This window comes from Camelus bactrianus, chromosome 17, assembly GCF_048773025.1.
Source record: "Camelus bactrianus isolate YW-2024 breed Bactrian camel chromosome 17, ASM4877302v1, whole genome shotgun sequence".
NCBI lineage: Eukaryota > Metazoa > Chordata > Mammalia > Artiodactyla > Camelidae > Camelus > Camelus bactrianus.
Genome location: NC_133555.1, coordinates 38,507,832 through 38,531,453, shown reverse-complemented (window position 1 = coordinate 38,531,453; position 23,622 = coordinate 38,507,832). Strand labels below are relative to the sequence as shown.

Here is a 23,622-nt window from a genome sequence, read left to right as displayed (position 1 = left end):
CAAAAGATTTTTGATTAGTGGAGAGGCTCTAAATAGAAAATGAAGCCAGGAATACGCAGAAGAGAAAACATAAATGTCTAACGTGAAAAAGATGTTCAACCTCACTAATAATCAGGGAAAGGGAAATTGAAACCCCAGTGAGGTAGTTTCTTACTTTTCCATTGAGAAAAACTAAAGCCAGACAAAACCAAGTATAGATAAAACTATAGAACCTCAGGAGCTCTTATACTTTGTAGAAGATGGTTTGTCCATATCTAGTAAAGTTAAAGATGCACACGTCCTGAGACCCGGCAGGTCTCCTTCCTGTATATGCACCCTGGAGAAGCTGGCTCTCAGTCATGCACACGAGAGATTTTCAGAGAATGTTTTTAGTAGCATTGACTGTTCATCAGCAGGAGAATAAATTGTTCAATATTCATACGGTGCAACTACCTTGGTGAAAATTAATGAACTGTGTATGTCAACATGGCTGGAGTTCACAAATACAGTGTTTAAAAAATGAGTGATGCGTACCTATAGTATTATAACATTTATATAAAAGTGTAAAACATACAAAGCAGTATTATCTATTATTATGGGTGTGTGCATGTGCAGCATGTGCAGCGAAGGATAAAGAACACATGGACGCATGTTTAGAGAGTTTGAGCTGTATTGGTGGTGTTTATTTCCTAAGCTGGGTAGGGAATACGCAGGAGTTCATTGTGATGTTCTTTTTTTCTCCCCTTATATCTTAAATATTGCATAATAGAACTTTAAATAAGTTTTTAAAAAAGAAAAAATTTTCAGAAGGATAATCACCAGTGTGATAAATGGTTATCTTGTGTTGTAAAAGTAGAATTGGGTGGAGTTCATTTTCTTTGTGTTTATTTCCATACATTTTGTGTAATTGTGTGATTGAAATACAGAATTGCTTTAAAAAACAAATGGACAGTTGTCTTCCTGTTAATGTAGTATTAGTTTATTGTGCCAAAATCAATCAGTGATTCTTCACAGATGCTTAGCAAAATTGGGGACAAAGATTACAATCTGTCATTTTATTAAATTATCAGATGTTGCTAAATAAAACAACTTTGGTTCAGATTTGTAAGTGTTTTAGAGGGCGCTGGTCCTCAACCTTGAGACTTAGTTCAGAAATTGTCTATTTTTTTGTTCTCAAATAATCAGATTTTGATTTTGTTTAGACTTTTGTTTTCTGTATTATTACTTTTTGTTTCATTTTTATTAATTCTTCCTAGGATCTTTGAGGTTCCTTGTTTCTTTTCTTATTTTCTTTTTTGGTATCTTGAATTGGAAGCTTTTTTTCTTCATTGTCCTGGTGTCTAACAAACACAGGTAAGGCTGTATGTTGCCCTCTCCCGCAGACCCTGGTAACACCTCAGGGGTTTCACTCTGCAGTATTGTTGCTTATTGCTGAAGTTTGTCTTTACTGTTTTGTTTCTTTAACTCAAAAGTTACCTTTTTTTTTAAATTTCAAAGTGGATAAATTTATTTTTCCTCTTAGCTATTGGGTTGTAACTTCTAATTTTAATAGTTTATAGTCAATAAATGTGCCTGATTGGTTTCTGCTTTGGGACATGTTTTTAGATTTTCTGTGTGGCTTAATACATAGTAATTTTTGTTGCTATTCCCTGTGTGGTTAAAATATTTGTGTTTTTGGTACATGCAAAGTTTGTCTACATAGTTAAGATTGTTAATTATGTAATTTGTGCCTTTGTGTCATGCTTTTATTCTAATCAGTTATTTTCTGGGAGAATTATGCTAGTTTCCTACTTTAATCTGTGAATTTTGTATTTTAATTAGTTTTTGCTTTGTACGTGTTATTTTAAGCTGTGTTAAGTATATGAAAGTTTAATTTATTTTTCATGATGGGCTGTATGTTTTAGCAAAATGAAGCTACTTATTTGTTTGCATATTGCCTTGGTTCATATTTTGTCACTTTGTTTTAGGTTTATCTTAAATGATATATAGCTATATTTTGTGTCTGTAATCTGTGAGCCAGTCTTTTAATAGGTGAATTTGGTCCATTCATACTTGTTTTTACTGGATTGTCCTGGACTTATTAGTGCTATCTTATTTTGTGTTTTTCATTTGCCGTATTACTTCATTATTACCTTTTCCTGTGTTGGGCTATTCAAGTTTTCTTTTCCTTCAGTGGTTTCCAGGATGTGCAGTCTATTTCTCTTTGTATTAGTGTCTACTTTTAATGTCTAGAATTAATCAATATTCATTTAATTCCCTCTTTCCTACAAACAGCTATAGCTTGCTTTTACTTTCCTTTGAGTGAAAGTTTTTTCATTTGCTTTTATTTATCTATAAAAATAGTTAATTTTAGGCTTAATTTTACCAGCTTCTTGGTTTACTGCTGATTCTTGACCTTTCTGTTTTCACTTAGATTATTTTTGTTTTGTTTTGTTTGCAATTCATTAGAGAAGATTTGTGAAAAAAATCTCCAAGTCTTTTGTCTAAAAATGTCCTCACCTTTGATAGTAACTTGGCTGGGTATAGAAATACATCTTCAGAATCTTTTTCTTCCTGACTTTGAAGATATTTTCCTGTCATCCTTTTGCTTCTTAAGGTCCTGGTGTGAAGTCTGAGATAAGATTAATTTTATTTTCATTGTTGGGCTACATTTCATTTGTTCTATGAAGCGTATGGTTTAACACTTCTGGAAGTGCTCTGTTAAGCGGTTTTTCTTGGGTACTAGTTCTTCAGTTGGATGTTCTTGGTTCTGCTCTCGGGCTGCTCATTTTCCTAGGTGCTTGGGGATTGTTAGTTGTGTGTTTGTCTCTCTTTTTTTTGAGATTGCTCAACTGTCTGTGAATACAGTGTCTTGAGCAACGTCCTGTGGATGTGGGAGAGGAGCAGAGCGCGAACTGCCATCTGGTCTTACTGTTGTACAGACTGTCACTCCGCCTCTGCCCGTGGTGCCCACAGTCACCCCTTGGCCTGGAGCACATACCTGCATGTTCATGCTTGTGGGTCACGGGGTGAGAGGAACTTAGTCACTCCTCTGGTGATTGTCTTGGTATAGTTCCTTCCTGTTTCTAGTCTGTGTCTTCTGGAAAGGAGCACCACGGAAGCTCCTACCGTCTGGGTTTGGGGTTCGGGTTTCCTTTCAGTCTGACCCCACCTGCCATCACCTGCTGCCATGTCTAGGGATTTGGGAGAGAAGGAGAGCTTAGGTCATGCTCGGTGAGCTATTGATTCAGTTGCCTCTGTTGACTTTCAAGAATGTGTATTAAGTCGACTTCACTGTGTTAGAAAGGAAAGGGAAAAATATGATCTGCGTGAAAAATCCTGCAGTCTCTCATTTGCAGTCTTTGGAATTGCCGTGGTAGAGATTGCAGTGCAGCAGTGTACATGGTGGAAAACTCATTGCTGCGAGTTATGTCAGTTTGGACAGTGGAACGACAGGCAGGGGACGGACCTGTGCCTGCTGGGGAGGGCACACTTAGGACTGTGCTCTGGAGAGATCAGGCTCTGCTGAAACTGATGGGGACCTTGCTGCTTGCCCTGTGGGGTGGCCCTTGTAATGAGGCTCCAGGTGAATTTCTGGGTAACTTGAGGTTTTGTTTTTCAAAGCAGCATCAGCAAAGACCTCACTCTGCTTTAAAAAAAAACTGACGTATGCTTCAGTGATTTCTTCATTCTAGAAACTAAAATGGGAAAATTCTCAGATCACAGACAGAAGTTTTCAGTTGTAAAACCCTGACGTTGTTTATGACTTTCTTCCTACTTCATTAAAATTTGTAAGTTTAGTTTCAAGTTAAAATGAATTAAATCTGGAATCGAAAACTTTTGTCATCTCACTTGAGATTTGGAGGCTTTCTGGGATGTTAACAGCTTTAGAACTGAGAATACTTAATATTAGATGCTTCCTAGTTTATAGAAAAACTGTTTCAAAGATGAAATATTCATTCTCTGCATTAGTGTATTGTTTGCTAAATAAATATGCAGGAGGTATCATTAAAATCTAAGTTACTTAAAACATGGCTTCGTATTAATGTGATCTAAAGGTTTGGATTTAGAGTTCAATGTGTAAAAGCTTTTGGCAATATAAACAAAAAAGTCTATATACGCTTTCTACAATTTGCAGTTCAGCATTTAATGGAGATTATTCATTTATGGAGTTATGAGAAGTGTCCTCATGCATATGAATATGTAAAAAACTAGAGTTCTTTTCATAAATCTGTATTTTGTCCTACATTGAAATATTACTCTTTCTGGTTCTCGGTAAACTAGGAGTAGAAGGGAACACCCTCAGCTCATAAACAGCATCTACAGAAACCTACAGCTAACGCCATACTTAACATGAAAGACTGAATACTTTCCCCCTGAGTTCGGAAATGAGACAAAGATGTATGCTCAGCCACTCTTATTCAATATAGTACTGAAAGGCATACGTATAGGAAAGCAAGGAATAAAAGTGTCTCCACTTGAAGATGGCATGATTGCCTGCATTGAAAATCTCAAGGTATCTGTACAGAGAAATTCCTAGGGCCAGTAAGTGAATTCAGCAAGATCCCAGGATACAAGGTAAACATAAAAATCAGTTGCATTTCTTTATATTAACAAATGTGTGGAGACTGAAATTAAAGCAGAGTAATATTTATAATCATGCCAAAAAATGAAGGGAGAGACAAATCATTTTCATGAGTTATAAGACAACATAATAGTACAGGTGTCAGTTCTCCCCAAGTTGATCTATGGATTTAATGCAGTTTCTGTTAAAATCCCTGTGCAGTTTTTGTAGGCTAGACAACATTATTCTAAAATTCGTATGGAAAAGCCAAGGACGTAGAATAGCTAAAACAGTTATGAAAAAGAGTAAGGAGAGGAGTCACTAACATACCACTCTGGAAAATAGTTGGCAGTTTCTTATTAAACTAAATATTTGCTTTCCATACATCCCTGCAGTTGTACTTCTGGGTGTTTATCTCAGGAAAATGAATACCTATGTTCTTATGAAAACATGTACATGGATGTTCGTAAGTGTTTATTTGTAATAGCCTCAAACCGGAAACAACCCAGTGTCCTTCAGTGGGGGGATGGTTAAACTGTGGTGCATCCTTGCCCTGGAATACTGTGCAGCAATAAAAAGAAACAAACTGTTGATGCAATAACTTGGGTGGATCTTAAAATTACGCTGAATGAAAAAAGCTGATCTCAAAAGCTTATGTACTGCATGATTCCACTGTATGTACATCTCTTGAAATAACAAAATTATAAAGATGAAGAACAGACTGGTGTTTGCCAGAGGTTGGAGGTGGTGGTTATAAAGGGATAGCATGAGGGAGCCTCTTGATGGAGCACCTCTGCATCTGATGTCAGTTACGTAAACCTACACGTGATAAAGTTGAATGGAAGCTGCACACACAAGAGTCCATGTAACACAACGCAGTCTGAATAAGCTCTGTGGACTGAACCAGTCAGTTTCCTAGTTTTAATATTGTGCTACAGTTAAGATATTACCACTGAGGAAACTGGGTGAAGAGTACTTGGGACCTCACTGCACTTTTTTTTGTTTGTTTGTTTGTTTTGGCAGCTCTTGTGATTCCATAATTATTTCAAAAAGTTGAAAAATACATACTGTTCATTGCCTGGAAGGCAAGTATTCCAATGTAGATGTTCCTGAGATGTTGTGTAGCTGTCGTTTTTACTTTCTTTTAAACAATAATGCCTGATATGGTCTGGGAACAAAGGTTACCATGACAGAAACACACTGCATTTTTTCAGTGTTCAAATGCATTGCTAACATATATATTTTTATATTGTATTTTTAAAAAATAAAAACAATTTAAAAACCAAATAATCAGCCAAAGATGATCCCATATCCCCTGTGGTGAGAGCACTTAACCTTACCATGTTAAGAATAGGTACTTGCATTTATTTTAGAGCGGTGGTCCTTAGCTTTTTCTGGTTCAGTAATGCCTTAAGTTCTGATGAAGGCTATGAACACACCTTAGAATTGTGTTCTTATACATCTTTATTTATTCTTTTCTTCGACCTAACTTATTTCATGTGAAGAACATCTTAAAACCCAGTGTGAATTTAAAAATGACTATCTGGTCTATCTGAAAAGAATTGCCTTGTCTTATCAAAAAGTAGATCAGTAAAACATAAATTGAGACATTCTTGAGTATTAATTTATATGCTGATTCTGTTTTGTATAATATTTGGGAAATCTTGGCATTTATAAGGGAAGAACTGAGGTTACACTGGTCGTGCTCAGGGCAGTCATCCATCGCTCTGCTCTAGTCCTGTGATAGCTTATCTCCGCATACTCCCTCCTATACAGGAGCCTTTCAGAGGATTTAGGAAATGGTGCCACCGAAAGAACTATGGTTGTAGCACTGTGTGTATAAAATGTTTAAAAACTTAAATATTTTCTCTGTGAAATTTTAAAAAGGATTTCTCCTTCCTGCACAGATAGTGCAGCCTAACTTAACTTTTGTGATAGAACTTTGGAATAATCCTAAAAGACATAAACAAATCAGAAATTTTCTGTCTGGTTTACACAAATCTGCCATTATAGTTTCTACCATGAATTGATGACTCCTTGCATTTATTTCAGATTTATTACAGAAAAGCTATTTATGGACTTGCTTTCACTGTCTTTCCCTAGCTACAGCAAATCTGAGTGTACAGTTTTATTCTTCTCAAAGTTATCATTTATTACAGTCAGATGTCTTTGTAATGTTTTGGTATTTCCCGACTTAGATCTTTTCTTCCCAGATTTAGAATCTGGTTAAATTTTATGTTACTTATTCTTAACACTATTTGTCATTTGGGCTTGTGGCCCTGATGGGTTCTAGATTAGAAGACTTTAGGCTTGTGTCAGAGTTTTGGGCTCAAGTGTGGAGTTTGGGATTATCTTTAAGGGATGTTTTGTGTCTCTTCTGTGCACATGGAAGGAATTTTGTTCTGCTTAAAGTAGCACTTTGTTTTCTTTAAAAAAGGAAACATACAACCTGTCTGCATAAGTGTGCCCAGTGTGAGATGCATTGCAACCTGGGGCCCAGGCATAGTCACATGGGTAACATTGAGAACTGACAAACACACGCATAGAAATATGGCTCATACCTTCCACAACCCAGCTGCCAAGTGCAAGGTCACATACTCTGAAAGGTACCTGTTAGAAAGGATAGCGTCATCACTTGTCATTAAAAATAAAGAAAGAAAAAAAAAAGAAAATTCTTCCTTAAGCTTTCTGAAGTTACACATGCCTATGAGAAATGAAAATTATTTCAGAAATCATAATTAAAAATTGATCTGGCATGAACTCTGTAAATAAAAGCACTTTATTCAGTGTTAGTTCTGTCTTTACAATGTACTGACTTTAAAATGTGTTGTATAATTGAGTATTTGAGAAGCAGGTAGCAGAGGTTCTATGCCTTGAACAAAGTCCTTTGGGTTTATAAATAAACTATTACTGAATTTAGCATTTGTAAAGAAGGTTCTAGAGCATGGAATGTTATGGGTGATATAATCTATAGGTACCCGTAAATGGGTTTTTCAGGCTAATTCGACCATTGATTTCTCAGTGAGAGGCCTGAAAAATACGATAGAAATGAGATATATGTTTTTGATGTTTTCCCTACTGCATTTTTAGCCATGGTACTTATTGTTCTCACTGTGTGATAAGGCTCAGATCAAATGAAATAGATGTTGACTCTATTTTGAAAAGTATAATTTACTGTACTAGTGGTGTGGTAAGATTTTAACTGGTGGTTCTCAACTCATTACCCATCAGTTTCACCTGGGAAAGATTTAAACAGAAAAACCCAAAACCTTGTCTGGGCACTGCCACTAGAGATTCTCATTCTTGTAGCCTTGGGTGAGGCCCGCAACCAGAAGCTTCCATGAGATTCTGATGTGCATTGAGCCTCGCCGACTGCCGACTCAAGCCCGTAGAATCAAATGTTTGTAGTTGTTGGTGGAAAAATCGATTCCCAATATCTAGATTCTAATGTTCTTTAGAGAATAAGTGTTAGGAAAAAGAAAATTTAAACTTTAGGTGTGAAAAGTGAATGAGAATGTATATTTCTTCTTTTTTGAAGTTGATAATTGAGCTTAAATTTCTCTCCTCCATCTCCCTCTACCCCCCAATTTTTAGTCACATTTTGTGCTCATTTAGGGATAAGTAAGTGAAAACCAAACTTCGGTCCTTTGGAAATGTTTTCTGATGCTGTTCCAGTGCCTGGAACTTGAAGCTAGACACCCTCGGGGACCCTTGTCCTGAGGAGCCCAGAGTCCTGCCTGTTTCCTTTCTACTGCCACCCCGGGCTTCTGATTGGATGTCCCCCGGCTCCATGCGTGCAGCCAGAAGGGTGCCTCACTGCCTCCTTCAGAGTCATTTTCTTCATCCAGAACGTTTATAACACCTTTGCAGTTTTCTAAGGGCTCTTACGACGATTAACCAGGCAGGGGTCTTGTCTTGTTTTAAGTGGGCCTTAGTGCACTACCTACTCCCTCTGAAATCCTGTGGAAAGATGAGGGGTTGCAGGGCTGGTAATTCCAGGTCCTATTTGAACAAAAACCTGACATTACTATTCAGCTGCTTTTCAAACTAGAGCCCAAGCTCTGGTCTGAGCTTTGGGTGTTTTGTCTGAGGAGGTGAGAGTTGGGCTGACTCGCCTGAGGGTGTGTGTCTTAGAAGGCAGGTAAGAAGGGATGTTAGAAGCAGGGTTACTGTTCTTTGTTCCTTGCTGCTTTGTTCTCAGATACTGACAGTTCCAGAGAGGTGGCTGCGGGGCTTTAGGAGTTGCCACACGTGGGGCAGCTGGGAGGAGCGGGGAGTTGCAGTAACCCCCATTGCAGGGGAGAACGGTGCGTCTCAGGTGCTTTTAAAATTTGAGTCTGTTAAGTCACTCCTCTGCTCAGAACACCTTAGAGACATCGCTTCTCATTCAGAAATAAAACCAGAGTTCTCACAGTGGCCCCTTGGCTCTAAAGATTGGCTTTCCCATTTCTTCCCTGACTTTCCCTCCCTCCCGCCGTCCCGCGGCTGGGCTGCTCAGCTCCAGCCATGCTGCCTCCCTGTATAAGTCACCATCCTTCCTCTGGTCCTGCCTCTCCTGCCTCGGGCCTCTGCCTCCCAGCCCTCTGCACACAGACCTCCCCTTCTACCCCTACTGCCTGTTCTCTTTCCCACCTTGACACGGGTTCTGTGCAGTGGGGTAGTAATAGTTCCTGCCTTTAGACGGGATTAGGTGAATGAGGACATGTAAAGCACTGAGCATCAGGCTAGTCACTGCCAGCCTTCAGGATCAGCTGGAGCCGGCTCTGCTCACCCTCCTCTGGAGGAGAAACACAGTGCCCTTAGTGTCTGGGGCTGCAGCCCGGTCCCAGAGGGCGTTCCACCTTCATGGCCTCATTTTTCTTCCTGGGCTGCCCTCTCCTTCTCTAGAAATTTGTTCTGGAGGAGTTTCTGAAATGTTGGCTGCCTGGGAGATCTGGGAGGGGAGGGCAGGCCCAGGACCTGTGCGTATGGGTTTTCTTGCATGTGATTTTAGTTGTGTTTAACTTTCAGAATGTTAGGTTGTTTTGTTTAGGGAGTAGATTGACTTCTAAAGAAGGGATTTTTCTGTGTGTGTTGTAAAGTTAGATTAAAAAAAAAACAAATGAAAGTCATGGCGTTTATTTGATAACTGGTTAGTTTCTTGGAACTTCATAAGAGTTTTTCAAACCACCCAGAACACTAACTATTTTAATATAGAAATACATATGGAAACTGAAACCACTTATATTCACTTCAGGGTGCAGCATAGGAAACTTCTGGGGAGTTGAAAACATCAAATCTGCTTCAGTGTTTAAGCTTTTTCTTTGTGGGGAGAAACATAAACTCGTTAAAGACTAGTTTGCAAAACAAAAAATCAGAACAAACTCTGTAACAATACATTTGGAATCCTTTCAGTAAGAATACACAATGCTGGACAGATCAGAACTCGACATGGCCAGCGGGGTGATTGTCGTGCATTTAAGAACTGGTGTGTTTGCTTACATCAAGGGCTGGGCTTCATCACCCCCCTGTGCTCTCTCTGGGGTGGGCCTGGTGGGACTAGTCAGTGACGGGGCTCACTTTCTGGGGAAGCCCTGCCTGACACGTCCAGGCATTGTCACGACTCTCAGGATGGCTGCTTGGGCAACATTTTCAGTCGTGTTAACACACAGTGTGGTTCGCCCCTTTCAGGGCCTATGGTTTCTGTCAGTCAGATCTTCATATGCTAACACTGGCTTAGTTAGCAGGAGGTGGAGCGCACGGTGGAACAGGGCTCCCCAGAGCAGTGAGCTAGCAGGGCCTGTGCCACGGAGCCGGTCTTCCATACAGCTGTGACGCTGCTGCGTGCCCCTCGCCGCTCTGCAGTTCTTAGTTCCCATTTTCTGTGTCACCTGCGTTGTCTTTGGAAAACATTGAAGTACCATAGCTAATTTTTATTGCTTTATTAGCCTGATGTTGGTGTGTTTAAAATTACATCCTGTATAGTGTAAGATAGTGCCTACTTTAATATTTTAAAATTTTAATTCAGTTATTTTAAGCCCTGGAATCCAAGGAAAAAAATTGTGGGCCCTGAGTATTTGTGGCAGTGTCTGGTGAGGAGGAAAGTAAGACTGTGCAAGTCTGAGTGAGACCCTCCTCATAGATACACCTAAATTCTGGTGCCTGGGCTGCAGCCAGGCACAGAGTAGGCATGCTAGTTTGTTGGATGAAAATAATAGCAGGGTTGTAAGTGGCTAAAAAAAGAGGATGATAAGATGCAGAGGGCACGTGCCCTGATGCCTTTTCCCTTTGGAATTGACCGGGCGACGCCAAGCCCGATCACTCCAGAGGGCTCCCTTGTCTCCCGTGCTCAGTAGTCAGGTCCTGGAGGAAGGAACTGTGTGTGTTTCTGTCCTATCTGTGCCCCATCCTCATCTCCTGGTACACATGACCAGCTCTTAGTGTTTGTTTAAATGAATAAATATTATAGAGATTAACTAAAGAAATGAAAATTCACATTCTTCTAAGCCTCTTTACAAAGTTTGATTGCAGTCGCCCTCCATGGCTCTCCCTGATGTCTGCTCACATCAGAACTCCTTTTTCTTGCCTTCTCTGTGTGAATATTGAGTGAGTTGTAGACTCATCGTGAGTCTGATGAAAGCTGTGCTTCCCCTCTTCGGAGAGATGCGGAGGTGTAGTTTCTGTTCTATGGACCACCAGGAAGCCCTTTTTTAGATCTGATCTTGAAGGCTCATGGGGCTGAGTAGAAAGTGGGCCCACAACTTTTTGACAGAAAGATGAACGCGAGCAGTTTTGAAGTAAGTTTTGAGGCATAAAATACAGGTGTGGAATAGTGGCCTTGTTTTTTGTGCGTATCTAACTTGTTTTATGTATTAAATCTGTCATTTTCTTTATTATGTTTTATATTTCTTACCTATGACTTGGGAAGATTGTAATGGAAAACTGGAGGTAAGATTATAGACAGAGCTACTTCCAAAAGGAACATCAAGTCATTGTGTGTACAGCGTTCTTTTTATTTTTTGAAGTCAAAATAGACTGAGTTGGTAGGTGTTTGGTGTGTGTTTGATATATTTTTTAAAAAAAACATTTTGTGTTAACAGAGTTTGTATGTGTTAGCTCTTCACTGACATTTGGAGGTCCTTGTTACAGTTTAAAAGAGATTTCCATGGATTGGGAGCTCCAGTAGATGGCAGGGGAGCCCCTCAGATAGGGTGATCCCCATGTTCCAGGGTGTGATTCTCAGTTTTGTTCTCAGGGGAAATTAGTTTCTAGAGGACTGAGACTGGTTTAACAAATTCTTAAGAGACTAACGTATACGGATACCAGTTGGTGATAGATGAGACATTAAATATCAGTTCATGTACCCTTATATTCTCACACCAGAGTAGCTGTATTTTCCTAACCTTACCTGTTTTTCAGGTTTTAAAAAAGGTGCTATACCTGAGGTCTTTTAGTTATAGTGTAATATAAGTTGATTGAGTTTAACCTTTTCCAGCAACGTTTGTGATCCATTGAAACTCTGGAGGTCACATGATTCTTGTTTGGATTCCTTCCTCAGCTCCAGAAAGGGCTCTTTCCAATCTGCAGTTTTAGTTCATCTATTCCTATTGCTTCCAAGGCTTTAAAAACATGTTTTCTCCAAGTTAACATTTTGTTTCAGGTTGTTACTGCAGGACCTTCATTCAGTCTGCTGCAACTTCTTGGAAGCAGAAGTTTCTCAGAGATTTTAGACTAGCCCCAATTTTTTTTTTTTCAATCATCAGTTTGTGGGTGGGGTACGTTGCTATCTGTCCTAAGGACAGTTGTATTATTAGTTTGTCAGTAAGCAACTTGATAAAAATTTCTTGGATTCACCATCTAGCTTCAGTTGTAAAATAAATTCATTATTCAGCAGAGGGAAGAACAGGTAGAGAACTTGTGTTCCCTGACTTTCTAACCTTTGACTCTTCGAGCTGCTCTCGGGAGTAAAGGGAGCAGCTTTTCATATGGGAAGGAGGCTTTCTAAAATTGTTCCTTTCTTACATTATGTAGGATAAATGAACTTCACAATCTTTAGCTACCATTGTCTCTTACCAGTTAAACCACTTATTGATCACTTTCTTTAGATTAATTCTCAGGTTGTTCCAAACCCAGTAAAGCACCAGGAAGCAAGCAAATAAAAGCTCCTGGGATGCTGAAATAGACTGCCCTAAGCCTGTGTACAAAGCTCATGTATTTTGTTTATAGTCAGGGTCTCACTCAGGTCCTTACTTAGTTAATTTTACATAGAATTCAAACAAATTCAATAAATTCCTTTTTCTAACCTTCAGCTGCTAGGTGGGTAACAAAGGGACTTTGTAGAAGCCAGCACATTGATAGCAACAAGAGATGAGAAAGAATTATGAAATCATAATAGAAAATTCCTAAAAACATGATATGCCCCTTTATTTGCTACCTGGAGCCCAGGCTTTTAGCAGGGCTTATGGGCACTTTTGGAGGTCAGGCAAGATGCATACTCACCATGGAAATAGCTCAAAAAGAGAAATCCTAGATGGAAGATAAGGTGGAGCTATCTTTTATAAGCCAGATGGTTGTTACTTTTTCTGTAAATGAATGAACAGAGTTGAATTGTGACAAAGGGCAGCAGTGTCATCTCTCCTGGAAATTCTCCTTTCATTGCCAGCCCTTAAGGTCTCATTATGAGTACATTTCAGCACCTAGCACAGTGCCTGGCAAATAGTGGTGCCATGTACTTGTTGAACACACATGGCAATGTTTGCTTTGTGGCCCTTGAGTTTAAGGACTGATGACCAAGGGCACCTCTGTATCTTAGCATGATTCTTTAGCTGGTGATTTTAAATAATGTAGAAAGAGGAGGAGTTTCTAATAATCTTAAATTCCTCCATTATCAGAAGACATCAGAGGAAGAATTTTTTTTAATAAATTGTATTGGAATAATTCAATACTTCTGGAAGAAGGAATGATAGATTATGTCATATGTCACGATAAATTCCAGGTGAATTCCAGGTAATTTCCCGTAGGTGAAGCTACTCCTAGGTATTTACCCAAGACAAATGAAAATTTAAGTTTGCATAAGCAGCTGTATACAAGTGTTTATTTTTTTGTTTTTTTCTTTTTAAAATTTTTTTCAATTTTCAGTTTAATTGGGTAGAATTGTTACAGTTTGATTGCATATATACAATGTATTGCATGTAAATACGTGTACAATATACTGCACATATTTTTAAAAATTTACATATATGTACTATTCTTTTGTTCTAAGAACAGTTTATAGGGCTTTAGCTTTTTAAACTTACAGTTATCAAAGGAATAAAGCCAACCACAAAATAAGAATCAACAGAATGCAGTAATCCAATCAAATGTGCTGTACACAGTCAAATGTGCTTACACATATTCAAGAAATCAATCATCTAAGTTATATAATTTTTAATTTTTGATTTACAGTGTTGTAGTAGTTTCTGTTGTACAGTGTAGTGATTCAGTTATACATAGATACATATGTATTTTTCATTACAGGTTACTAAAAGCCATTGAATATGGTTCCCTGTGCTATACAGTATAAACTTGTTTATTTTGTATACATAGTCAGTATCTGCAAATCTCAAACTCTGCATTTTTCTTTCCCTCCTCCCTTCTGTCCCACCCCGTAACCATAAGTTTGTTTTCTGTGTCTATGAGTCTCCTTCTGTAAATAAATTCGTTTGTGTCATTTTTTAAGATTCCACATGTAAGTGGTATCGTATGATGTTTGTCTTTCTCTGACTGACGCACTTCACTTAGTATGATAATCTCTAGGCCCGTCCACGTTGCTGCAAATGACATTGTTTCGTTCCTTTTTATGGCTGAGGAGTAGTCCATTGTGTGTGTGCGTGCGCGCAGGCTCCACATTTTCTTTATCCAATCATCTGTTGGTGGACATTTAGGCTGCTTTCATGTCTTGGCTACTGTAAAATATACAAATGTTTTTAGTGACTTTACTCATAATTGCCCCAAACTGAAATAAGCTGTGGAAGACCTGTGCAAAGGACTGTCACTTAGCAGTAAATCGTGATGAACCATTGGCACGTGCAGCAACATGGACAGATCTCAGATGCATCAGTGAGGAAAGAGACTGTAGTAAGTCCATTTGTAGGCAAGACTTTTGGGACATAAAACAGACCCGTGATTGCCAGGGGCTGGGCTGGGAGCAAGAGTTGACTACAAAGAGGCACAAGGGAACTTTCTTGGGTGATGCTCTGCATCTCTGTGTCTTGAGTGTGATAGTAATTTCATGACTGCATTTGTTAGAACTTGCAGAAACGCACACTAATGGTGAATTCTAATGTATGTAAATTATACCTTGGAGAAATTGGGGAAGAATAATCAGGATGGTGCAAATGAAAACAAATCTGTTATATCTTTATCTAATAGGCTAATATGAAAGATTGGGATGAATGAGTGTGAGTCAGGTGGAGGGAGCTTCCCACAGATTGCTAATAGAATCTCACTGTCATTAAACGTGTATTACTTTCATAATCTGAAAAAAGTAAATAACTTTTAAAAGCAGGAAACGTGTGGTTATGTTTGAGAGAACTTTCTAGCTAAAATTTTATTATGAAGGAATCTGAACGTTATTAATCCTATATGGAATCAACCAGGTTGTATGTTTATTATAATCCCTAGAAAGATACAACATACTGATTTTTTTTTTAATGTAGGAAAATAAGTTGTATACGTTTTTATACCACATGTCTCGTTTAGGCATTATGCTTGGAGAACTAACCAAAACAAACATTTCAAGAACTAATATTTTGAATTTTGAATCTTTTTATAGCAAAAATGCTCTTTTAAAGTTTCTTTTCATCTTCAGAGGAGAATGTTAAATAGTCTCTTGACAAGTTTAACATCTTACGGAGTCGAAGGTAATTCTGTGTTCAGCTGAAGTATCACCTCATTTGACTTTGTACCTGTATGCCCAGAAAGCTGTGTTTGTTGCATTTTGAAAGAACCCTCCGGAGTCAGCATATGCGGGTGATTTTTATTAACTGGCATTTTAATGGCTCGTATATTTTTCTTACATTAGCACACCTCATTCTTAATGCAGAAGGCTCAGTGTTTTTAAAATCAATTTAAGAAAACATCACAATACTCCACTAGCTATTAAATAAAGCATCAGATTAGCACAGACTTCAGATTTATTCTTTAGCCTGCATAGTTGCTATTGTTTGATTAGACAATTGAATTGGACAACTTTAGGTTTCGTACTGAATCTCTAAACATTGTACTTTCTAGATCAGAGCCAAACTTGTGAAATTGCTTTGCCTTTGCCTTAATCTTGTGGGAAATTCGAAATGTGAAATCACTTTTTATAAAATGAAGTCTAAGTCCCTGAGTGTCCGAGGTGAGGCAGTGGTCTTGTATACCTGCTCTTTGAAGAGTATCCACGTTGAAATTTGTAGTAGAAGAATGTTCTCTTACAAATACTGCCATTCCTGATGGCTCTTGTTTCCCCATTTAAAAAATATTTCTAGTATATGAACATTTTAGACTTTGTGACTAGTACTAATAAAATTAGACAAAAGCTAGAGATTTTCCCCATAAGCTTGTAAAAGGAAATATTTAGGTTTCACAAGATATTTTTTTAAAGATCTAATTTTGGACAGATACGAATTTGTAACTGATTCTTGCTTCACCGAGGTATTTGGAAATACTTTGAGGGATTGTTCTGGCAAAAAGGAAATTTTTAGGAAGCCACAAGCCTCCAGACTGGCTTTGGCGATGTACCCAAGGTGGGTGACTCTGACTTCAGTGTCACCTTACCCTTGAGAACCCTCAGGTTTGTCCTGAAGCAGGGAAATAGAACTAGAGGGTGAACTGGCCAGCGGCACTTGCCTGCCTTCCCAGGCACCACAAGACCCGGATCCTCTCCCCAGACCCTGCAGTGCCCACATACCTCCGGGAACATGGAGGTTTATCCAGAGTCTGTGGACCTGTAACACTGCTCATTTTTCTTTTATCACATTCTGTAAGACCCTTAGGGGTGTTTGTGAAACATCAGCGAGTTTAATATTTGAGTTTTCCTAATCCTTGAAGGAAGTTATTTGTGCTAAAAATTAAAACTAAAGCAGTTCCTACTGTAGCTATTCCTACTGTGGAGACCTCGGTCTGGGACACCACTAAGGGAGCCTTGTAGAACTGAATGTCTGCAGACTGCAGGTTGAGGATCACTGTCTTAGTGAAGAGAGAAAGTGCCTTTTTAAAAAAAATTACCTTTTACATAGTTATAGAGAGGTTTCTGCTTATTCAGTTGAAGTATGTACACATCAGAATATTGTTAAGCCCAGCTAATTTCTAATTACTTTTTTAATAAGAAATGAATGTTCTTGTAAGATAATTCGAGTAATACAGAAATATATGTAATAAAAAATGTAAAGTCCCTTTTGCTTTCTACTCCTATATCTAGTGGTGACCATTTGGTCCTTGTAGGCTCTGCACTGGTGTGTGTAGCACTGTTTGCCCAGACATCCTCTCAGAAAGTACCAGATAAGTAGTGGTGTCCACATTTTATTGAAGAGTGACATGGAAGCCAGGTCACGTGGCCAGGGGTACATAGCTAATTAAACGGCCACAGCGGGATTTGAACCTAGGTCCTTGTGACGCTTTAGCCCAGGTATGCCCTGTTCGTTAATCCATACTGAGAGAAGTCACACAACTGTTACGTTTCAGCCTGATTTATCTTTCTGTTTTCATTTCTAAAGTTCAACTCTTAAGTGGTATCAAAATCAGACTTGTAGAGTGACACACGAAAGAATGCTGATTTGGAAGAGTGCTGCTTGTCTGGTTTGGATTTGTGTGAACACTTGTAGTCCCACAGTGTGTGACTGATAACCTTTTGACTTCCTGAACTTTTTCCTGTTTTCTCTTTACTTGAGAAAACAAGTTTGCATAAGACCTTAAACAGCTGACTAGAACACACTGCAGCTTGTCCTCACTGCCCCCATCCCCGTGCACTCTGTCCTGAGCACTCAGTCTCCTTCTGAAGGACATGAATAACAACTCACTGCCCCTGTGCCCTAAACCTCCGCTTCTGCTGCCTTCTGGGGGCTCTGCCCAAACAGTATTTGCAGAAGCACTGCTTTCTCTTTAGTTTCAGGCTCATTCTGTCAGCAGACTTCTTCGAGAAGGCGCCACCTGGGTGCAGGGGACATGTTCTGCACCCAAGGACCTCTGAGCAGTGGAGGAAGACAGGAGAGCATCTGTAATTACACCTCACTGTGGTGGTGCTGAAATCACCAGGTGGCCCAGGTGGCCAGGTTGGAGGGCAGTGTGGGGAGACCTCAGGGAAGGTGAGGTTCATTGGTGGGAACCTTTGCCTTTCTAAGCACATGTTGGAATTGGCCAGATCCTCCCTGACATGGAAGTGAAAGGATGCAGAGTGTAGAGTCTGGGATGTCTCCCAGGATTTGATTGGGTGGGTGGACATGCCATTGACCAGGCCAGAACACAGATGAAGACAAATAGGTTTGGGTAAAAAATGATAAGCTTAGTTTGAGCAGCAGTGATTTTTGAAGTCCCCAAGGGGTATTTAGATGGGTTCAGGTCTGGAAAAGAAGGTTTTTGAAGTAGGTATGAGATGATGGCGTTCATTCTTTTTTTTTTTTTTTTTTTTGAGAGACAAGATGATTCCTTGCTAACAAATCTTTAAGACAAGATTCCTTATTAAATAATAAAACTTTAGTTCTAACTAGAGTATTGCTAATACCAAGAATAATAGAGCTGTCCTAAAACATGAACTCATCCAGATTCTTTGTTCCTCTTCTGTTAGTTCAAATGATCTGATAGTTTCCTACTTTCAGAATGATCTCTAGTCATGTCCCTTAGAACCAACCACTGATCTGTTCAGAGCAAGAAAAAATCTTTAATAACCAGAGCTGTAGATGATTTTGAAGGCAGATGATTAGTTCTTACTATGTAGATAGGGATTCACATCAGTAAACCATAGAGATTAGGTCTCTGAATATCATACAAAAAACAAAGATCCTAGGTTTATAATAAATGGATCTTCTGGGACCTACACACTTCTGCAACAGTACTTGCTCTTCTAAGAAAGCATTCCCTGTAACATGAGTATTGGGTCATATGTCAGTTGCTAGTGACTGTAGTTGGAACTGAAAAGTGATTGCATAAATCCTGCCAGTTTGTAAGAGGTGTTATAAAAGGTGCTGGTCCGTCCTTCATCTGTAGCAGTTTTAGAACATTCTATTCCTGTTGTTTCTTTCATGACTCATGGCTACACTGATAAAAGAAAGCCAGAGGGAAAAAACAGAGGCTTCTACCTAAAACCTTTCTTCTGGTTTTCCCATTTTTATTACTTTCTAAGCCCTGTTCACTCTTCTGCTGTCTAGATAATTCGCTTTAGAAATGTTTCAGAACACCTCTCAATAGTCGTGACATTCTTCCTCCACACCCTTTGGCAGTTACTTTCCTCAAATTAATCATTAGCATGTTCCTTTATTCTGTTGTTTTCATTTTGACTTTTTGATAGCCTGCCTAAATGAACTTTGTAAACACCTCCCGCCCTAGAAATAGCATAATTCAGTTGTTTTATGATGAACTGACCTACTGAATGTTAGCAGATGAGGCTTTAGTGCTCATTTTTGTCATCTTATTTCCAGCTAGCTTGAGAGCCAGTAAGGAGACTAGTAATTCCCACCTTTTGTACTAACAGAGACTTCATTATCTTTCCACCTCTTCCCACAGTTCTGTGAGTTGGAAGATTTTTTTTTTTTAAGCAAAGGAACTGTATTTATGAAGTGATATTCTCTTTTTTTATTATTAATTAATAATAATAATTTCTATTATTAACCAAGTGGCTATAGCTAGGTCTGAAATAAAAACATCTGCTTCAGACTGTATCAACATTAAGTTTGATTTTTCATGTGGTTGATGTTTGTTAACCCCATGGACCTTTAATATGGACAATTCCAGTAACTTTTTTTTTTTTTAAATGAAAACAGTCTAAGTTCCCCTTTCCACACTCTTTGCCTAACTTTTCCCACTCATCCCCACCCCCAGTTATAGACTTGGATCCCTTGTGGTACTAAGATCTCAAGCTGAGACTGTGATCTACTCCTTGGGAGTTTGTAGTTTTATTAGCAAGTAATTTTTTTTCAGTGGGAAAGGTAAAATACCCACTGAAATGAATTTTTATTAAGACAAGTAGTACCTCCCTCCCCCGTCTAAGGGGGGATGTAATGGAATGGCATCAAGGATTACCTTAGTCCTGTAATGCCGGATGTCTAGTTCTGGGGACCTATGTCCCTGAGTGAGTTATACCTCTTTTTTTTTAACCTGAGTTACTAAAAAGCCTTCCCTCTTCCTTTCCCATCTCTGTTAGTTTTTCTTCTCTGAGTTGGCTCTGTGCTTTTTGAGCTTACCTGCTTTCTGTTTCTGTTACCTATAGTCTGTTTCTCACAGAGAATTAGGAGCCCTGAGAGGGCAAGGATGTCTCTCATTTATTTCTGTGTTCACTGTGCCTAGGACAGAGCCTGACCCAGGTGAACAAGAACGAGGCAGCAGCCTCCTTGGGGGTGCTTTCTGTGTGCTGGGCTCTGTCCTGAATACTTACCAGGGATTCAAGTTTAATCCTTTTAATGCCCACAACAGCTTTAAGAGGAACTTACCTCACTGTTACTATTCCTGTTTTAAAGATGGGGAACAGATTTTTCAATAACTTGGTTTAAGTCATACCACTTTGGTTTGTTTAGTGACTGTTTTTATCTCTTTCCTTTGGCCCTTAAGATGAAAAAGTAAAACGATTCAAAGTCAAAAAGTAGAATAAGAAGAGAAATAAAAAGTCTGGAAAATAAGTAAATGGAATAAACGGTCCCTTGAATAATGTCTTGGCGACAGGGTCATGTGCTCTGTCTAGAACTTCACCCCGTCAAGTCACACTGCTCACCAATTCATCTGCCTCAAATCATGCCATTTACCTTTGCAAACTACTTGTCATTGAATTGTGTTTCTGAGTTTCTCAGAGTAAGCATTTCCATATTCAGAAGTAATTTGAGCTCTAACTGGAAACAGTATATATTTTTATATATTTATGTTGTTCTCCTTTTTGACTCTTAATCCTGTATCACTTCCTAACAAGCAGAGTGTGTTAGTTTGCTTGGGCAAATGATTCTAAAGAGAACATTTCCAAATAATTGGACTTCCTTGTTGCTGCTGAGGTTAACATTTAACAGAAAAAGGAAATTTCTTTAACCAAATACGAATTTGGGGGAATTGATATTTATGTTTATTATCTTTTTAAATCATCAGTTTTGTATAATTGTATTGTCAGATATCAACTCCAGTTTAGCATGGAGAAAAAGGAAAAAAAAAAAAAAAACCAGACTAGTTTATCCACAGTTAAAGTATGTGATGGTAGAAGGAATAATGTACCCAAACTCATTTTATAAAAATTATTGTTTTTTTAGGATTTATATCAAAAGATATGAATTTATTATATCTCAGATCCACATATACTAATGGTTAGGTTTGTTTACAGTGGTAGTATTAGATATTGCCAGTATTTTAACAACAGAAGGAAGTTTTTATTTTAACTATCCTGATTTTTATGTTTGTGCATTTTTATTGTAAGCAATTTAAAATCCCCTCCTTTGGGGAAGAGATGGCCAGGTATATGTTTTAAATAAAAGCTTGAATTTCCCTTCTTGAGTAATCAGAGAAAACGTGGGTTTACTTTTCAGTTAATTTCTAAATTATGACTGTTTTATAAAATAGATGCATGCATTACAGGGAGGATAATTGTAATTGCCACTGTTCATGATGGTGGCTTGAGAGTTGAAGCAGGTGACCAGAATTGACAGATTCACTTTGTACAAGGATGGTGTAAGTTAAACATCAACTATATAAATTTCCTTTAAAAATCTTAATAAGGTGTTCCTAGAATTGGGGTTATAAATTTTTGTTACTGAGTACTTGAAGAACAGGTACAGCTAGCCACCATTACTCAGATTGTTTGACTTTGATGGGGATGGCCCTCTGGGTTCCAAGATCAAGGTAAAGAATTGTGGGTCAGTGAGTGGAGTGGAGTCCTGAGCCAGCTTGCTGTCCTGGGCAGGGAGTCAGATAATTCATGGAACCAATAAGCAATGCCAGGCGACCTCCTAGGGACACTGCAGAACCAGGGGTTTGAACTGAGTGATCCTCAGGATCCTTTCATTCTCATGTATATAAATGTTTTAGTTTTAGTAGATTCTTCTGTCTTTCTCACTAATTTCTATTGGAACATACTTAATAAAATTTATTGTATGTATAAAAAAATCAGCATATAACTTTAGAGTTTCTTCCTTTATTGTCCTCTTTGTTTAGTTTGAACCAACGAAAAGGTATTTTATTAATAAGTTTTAATTCTCATGGAACATACATTATTTTGGGCATTTAAGCTTAAAGGAAAACAGCAGTTGAGTGTTAACAGATGTAGTGACAAAGGCCATGTGGCCTGTCCTTTACTCTCTTCTAAGGCTTTCATGGCCTTAGGAAGCTTCTTGAATTGATGTCTTGTTATATGACTGTTCATATAATCATGTCTGTACATCAGTTTCTGTAATGAATGAATTTCTTGTGATGTCCTTCCTAAGTGGAGGCATCCTTTTTTCATCCGAAAAAACATCATTTTTCCATCTGAGTGATGGCTTTGTTTTATATATAAGTGGCAAGAAGTAGGGGTTATTTTTTATTATAGGAGTTAGTATAGTGCTAGAGTTGAGAGGGTCCTCAGATGTCAACTAGTCTAGCCTTAAAATCAGTACAGAAGTGCCTTACACAGGATGCTAGACAGATGGTTGCTCAGACTTTGCTGAAATACTCACAGTGATAGGAGACCTAATACCTTTCCCAGTGTTTTCGTGGTTTTATTAAGTAGCTTCTGCTGTTTTTTTAAGTCAAAGTGTGAGTCCTGGTTACCTACACCTTCAATCCTAGTTTTTTCCTCTGAAATAATACATAACTAGTCTTTTTCTTCATTGACAGACCAGCTCAGGAATATTTCTTTCCTCTCTGAGCTTTAATTTTCTAACTTTAATATGATGCGGTTATCAGACCATGACTGAGGTGAACAGCCTGGACAACTGTGACCTTAGGCAAAACCCTTTTCATATCTCAGAGTATTAATATCTTTGTTTTATCTCTGGTGTATAATGTAATGGGGAAATGGCAGTGTGTGTCCATCAGTTTGGGTACCTTGATAGGTACTTACCAGTTGATGTTCTTGCCATTAACAAATGAATTAATTCATTTCTTTATTGAACATTTATTGGCCATTTGCTGTGTGCCTGTCACTTTCTTGGGCCTTAAGTGAATATAAAGACAGTGAACAAGACAGATACTTTCCCTGCCTTATTGGGCTCTAAGTTTTTGTCCCTAGATCTTTTTACTTTGAAGTATAAGTGTTTTTGACGGTTTAGAATAAAATAATCTTTGTTAGTCTACTTTTACTCCTCTTGGTGTTTTTGGTTTTCTAATTAGTCCAGTATTTAACAGTATTTCTTTGATTTGTAGATATATGGAGTCTGGGAGTGATCCTTTTCATGTTGGTGTGTGGGCAGCCACCCTTTCAAGAGGCCAATGACAGTGAAACGTTGACAATGATCATGGATTGCAAATACACAGTGCCATCCCATGTGTCTAAAGAGTGTAAAGAGTAAGTAAAAAACAAAACAAAGCTATGTGGGTGTTTTTATCCATTTTAATTTTTGATCCCAGTATTTCTGCTCTTGTTAAGTGTGTTTTGGGGAGTTAACCCTAGAATATTTGAAATTTAATACTGGAGTAGAGAGTCTACTTTTCAAATATGCCAGTTTTCAAGAAACCCATTATATGGCTCTTCAGCCTCCAGGAGTGGTGGTTACTTTCACTTGAAATGAAGACATGACCGTAAGAATTACTTTTCTCATTTTGCGTCACCAAAAAGCAGGACCACCTGGAATTATTTGAAGTTCCAGAGAAGAGTGAGAGGATTTTCTTTCCTGAAATAGACCATCAACCGGCCATTTTAGGATTGACATAGCGTGTCTTATAATTTTGTTCATGCACCCTCCCCCCAGTTGACGGAAAAGCTCTGTGTTGGTTCACGT

The 23,622-nt window shown here is 38.4% G+C and overlaps 1 protein-coding gene across 6 annotated transcripts in view; it reads left to right on the top strand.

Annotated features, from left to right (window-relative positions):
- SNRK (SNF related kinase) overlaps positions 1-23,622 on the top strand; it is a 55,817-nt gene that overhangs the window by 17,867 nt on the left and 14,328 nt on the right. For all 6 annotated transcript variants that reach the window (XM_074345103.1, XM_074345101.1, XM_074345104.1 and 3 more), the window contains one exon: positions 23,048-23,189. In XM_074345103.1, the coding sequence (XP_074201204.1) occupies positions 23,048-23,189 (142 nt within the window). The remainder of the gene's footprint in view (positions 1-23,047; positions 23,190-23,622) is intronic.